The sequence below is a fragment of the Nyctibius grandis genome, chromosome 4 (genome assembly GCF_013368605.1).
Source record: "Nyctibius grandis isolate bNycGra1 chromosome 4, bNycGra1.pri, whole genome shotgun sequence".
NCBI classification, from domain to species: Eukaryota; Metazoa; Chordata; class Aves; order Nyctibiiformes; family Nyctibiidae; genus Nyctibius; species Nyctibius grandis.
In genome coordinates, this window is record NC_090661.1 from 103,752,717 (window position 1) to 103,755,216 (window position 2,500).

At 42.1% G+C, this 2,500-nt stretch overlaps 1 protein-coding gene across 7 annotated transcripts in view; it reads right to left on the bottom strand.

Annotated features, from left to right (window-relative positions):
* The window catches only part of EBF3 (EBF transcription factor 3), a 120,975-nt gene that overhangs the window by 34,677 nt on the left and 83,798 nt on the right, over positions 1-2,500 (bottom strand). For 4 of the 7 annotated variants that reach the window (XM_068397975.1, XM_068397973.1, XM_068397971.1 and 1 more), the window contains exons 9-10: positions 2,150-2,283; positions 1,504-1,630 (exon numbers count right to left, since the gene is read on the bottom strand). In XM_068397975.1, coding sequence (XP_068254076.1) covers positions 1,504-1,630; positions 2,150-2,283 — 261 coding nt within the window. The remainder of the gene's footprint in view (positions 1-1,503; positions 1,631-2,149; positions 2,284-2,500) is intronic. The other 3 variants (XM_068397974.1, XM_068397972.1, XM_068397970.1) reach the window with 1 other exon arrangement.

Consider the following 2,500-nt stretch of genomic DNA (forward strand, 5'->3'; position numbering starts at 1 on the left):
TCATTCATTTTTTATTTTGCTGAACGCTTATCTCAGCTAAATAGTCAGACTTGTCAGGACACTGCTGAAGCTTCGCATAGGCTATGTTCATAAGAGCATTTTTCAGGCTGTAACTGTGCCTGGGTGCAGCCCCACCGGCGGTTACCACCCCCGCACCAGACTAGGAAACAACATCAGCTTTTGAGATATGTTGTGAGCACCAAAAGCCCCACGGTCACTAGCATCCTGCTTGGTAACTCTGGTAAAAACCCGATCAGAAAGATGGAGAAAATATAAATCTTCTCTCCCTTGCCAGCCAGAAGCGAGGCACGCGGGTGTGGATGTGAGCACTGGTTTGGCTCAGGGTGCGATTTCTTTGGGGACAGATGGAAGACAGGAATCTCAGATGCTGCCTTCACTTAAAAGTTCACTTCAGCCATAGATCTTAAGCAGACAGAAAAACATACCCACGATGCGTTAACAGTTTAAAAAGTCCCAGCTTAAAACTACCCAGGAACACACTTTTCCCATTAGATCTAAATTAATAGATAGAAACAGTTGCAGTCTAGTGGGAAAATATTCATCAAAATGCACATCATCTGCACATCATCTGCAATCTGCATTATCTGCCCAATAAGCAGCGAGAACTCTCCCCGAATCCCTGCAGTCTGTCGAGTAAACAGTTAAAGGCTCTTTGTTTTCAAGAGAGACATTGATTCATCAGATCAAATTTATTACCGAGAATCCTCATCCGAAAGTACCGTAGACTAAATTGCTATTTCTCCTCCTTCCCTCCCAGCACCTCAGTTAAAGTCATTGTTAAATGTCAGGAAAATGGTAATACACATTTTAGATAAAAAGCCAGAAATACTTCATCCCAAAGTAACATTTTTTTTCATATTAAAACCACTGGAAACCACAAAGTTCCGACTTTTTCTGGTGCTCTTGTAAATTTAAATCAAATGTATTTAAAAGAATTGGCACAAATAAATCATTCCCAGGCTTGTGAGTTTGTATCCCAAGTTTCAGGTCTGAAAGAATTTTTTAGAGCCAGATTGTGAATAAGGTTGAACAAAGTTATTTGGATCCAACAAGAGCTACTTGAACCAGTGCCTAAAACTTCAACTGAACCTTTAGAGAAGTTCAAGCAGTTGGGGTAGATAGTCTGAAAAATATTTTTCATCACTGAATACTTCTTAACTCCATTTGCTGGCTGGAGCAGGGTAGGAAATACCGTTGTTAATCTATTTCTGGCCAAAATGAAAACAGGAAGTAACAGGCATCTTGTGAGAGAGCTCGATCTCATGAGACATCAAGACTTTTTAAGACCCAAGAGGCTTGGAGAGGCACCAGAGCTTCTGAGTGCCCCCACAAACAGGTATTTTGAGGTTCAGCTGCCACCAGTTACATTTCCTGCAAGACACAACCTATTTCTTAACAGCATTGTGGTGTTCACGCTTTGCACTGCCTGTGTATCATTAAGAGCTGTTATCCCAAAAGGAGTTAGGGAAACCAAACACTTACCAGTGTAGACGAATCGGCCGGGAGCACCTTTGCAGAACTGTTTGGATTTGTAGGAGAGAGTTACTTCAACGACTCCTGGAATGTGCCGTGGTGGTGTTTGAACTCTGATGGCGTGGGGTGTTATCAGCTACAAAAATCATACAGAAAACATACCTCAAATCAAGATGGCACTGATAAGGCTGATGCCAGCCAGTTTACATAATTACAAAAATGACTTTCAATCACACTCGTCATCTCAAAGTTCTCCCTTCTTGCTGTCACGTTCGAAGATAGGGCTTCTACGGGGTTTTTTTAAGAAAAAGCTCTGTAAATGATCCTTGGTTTTCGTTTGCAGGAAAGGCCACAGGGCATCATTCATATGAAAATTGCCTCCATATGTCTCCTTAAGGCTACTTCGAGTAATTTTAACACTAATTGTCCAATTGTACTGGGAGACCTCCTACAGCAAGTCTTCCACTAGAGGGCCATGACGTGCCTCCAGTCTATTCCTCGCCGTGTCGTCAATTGTCACATGTGAATTCATGGTTAAAAAGGCACCGTGAAACAAAGTCTCATGATACCTCACGTCAATAGCCTATTGACAGCTTGTTAAAATCATTCATGGAAAAATGTTACAGTTCAAAGCCCACCAATTTAGATAGCTTACCTCACTCCAGACCAACATAGTTCCAAATACGACTTGTAAGCCATCAAAGAAGTTGTCTCCGATTATGATGACAGTAGCCCCACCAGTAGTCCAGCCTTCGCTAGGGCTGATGGCCTTTATGCACGGAGTAGCTGCTTGTACAAGACAGAAAATCAAGACCTTAATACCCCTTCCTTCCCGACGTGAGATCTCTTCACCAATGACAAACCATGCAAAGCACAACAGGAGGAAAGTGCATGATTTCTCGAGGAGGCATACAAAGGGCAATCATATATCAGCATGTTGATGTATTTAAAGCAAACTATTAAATGTTTTATAAAGCAAAGGCCAAGCAGCAGAACACTGGTGAGC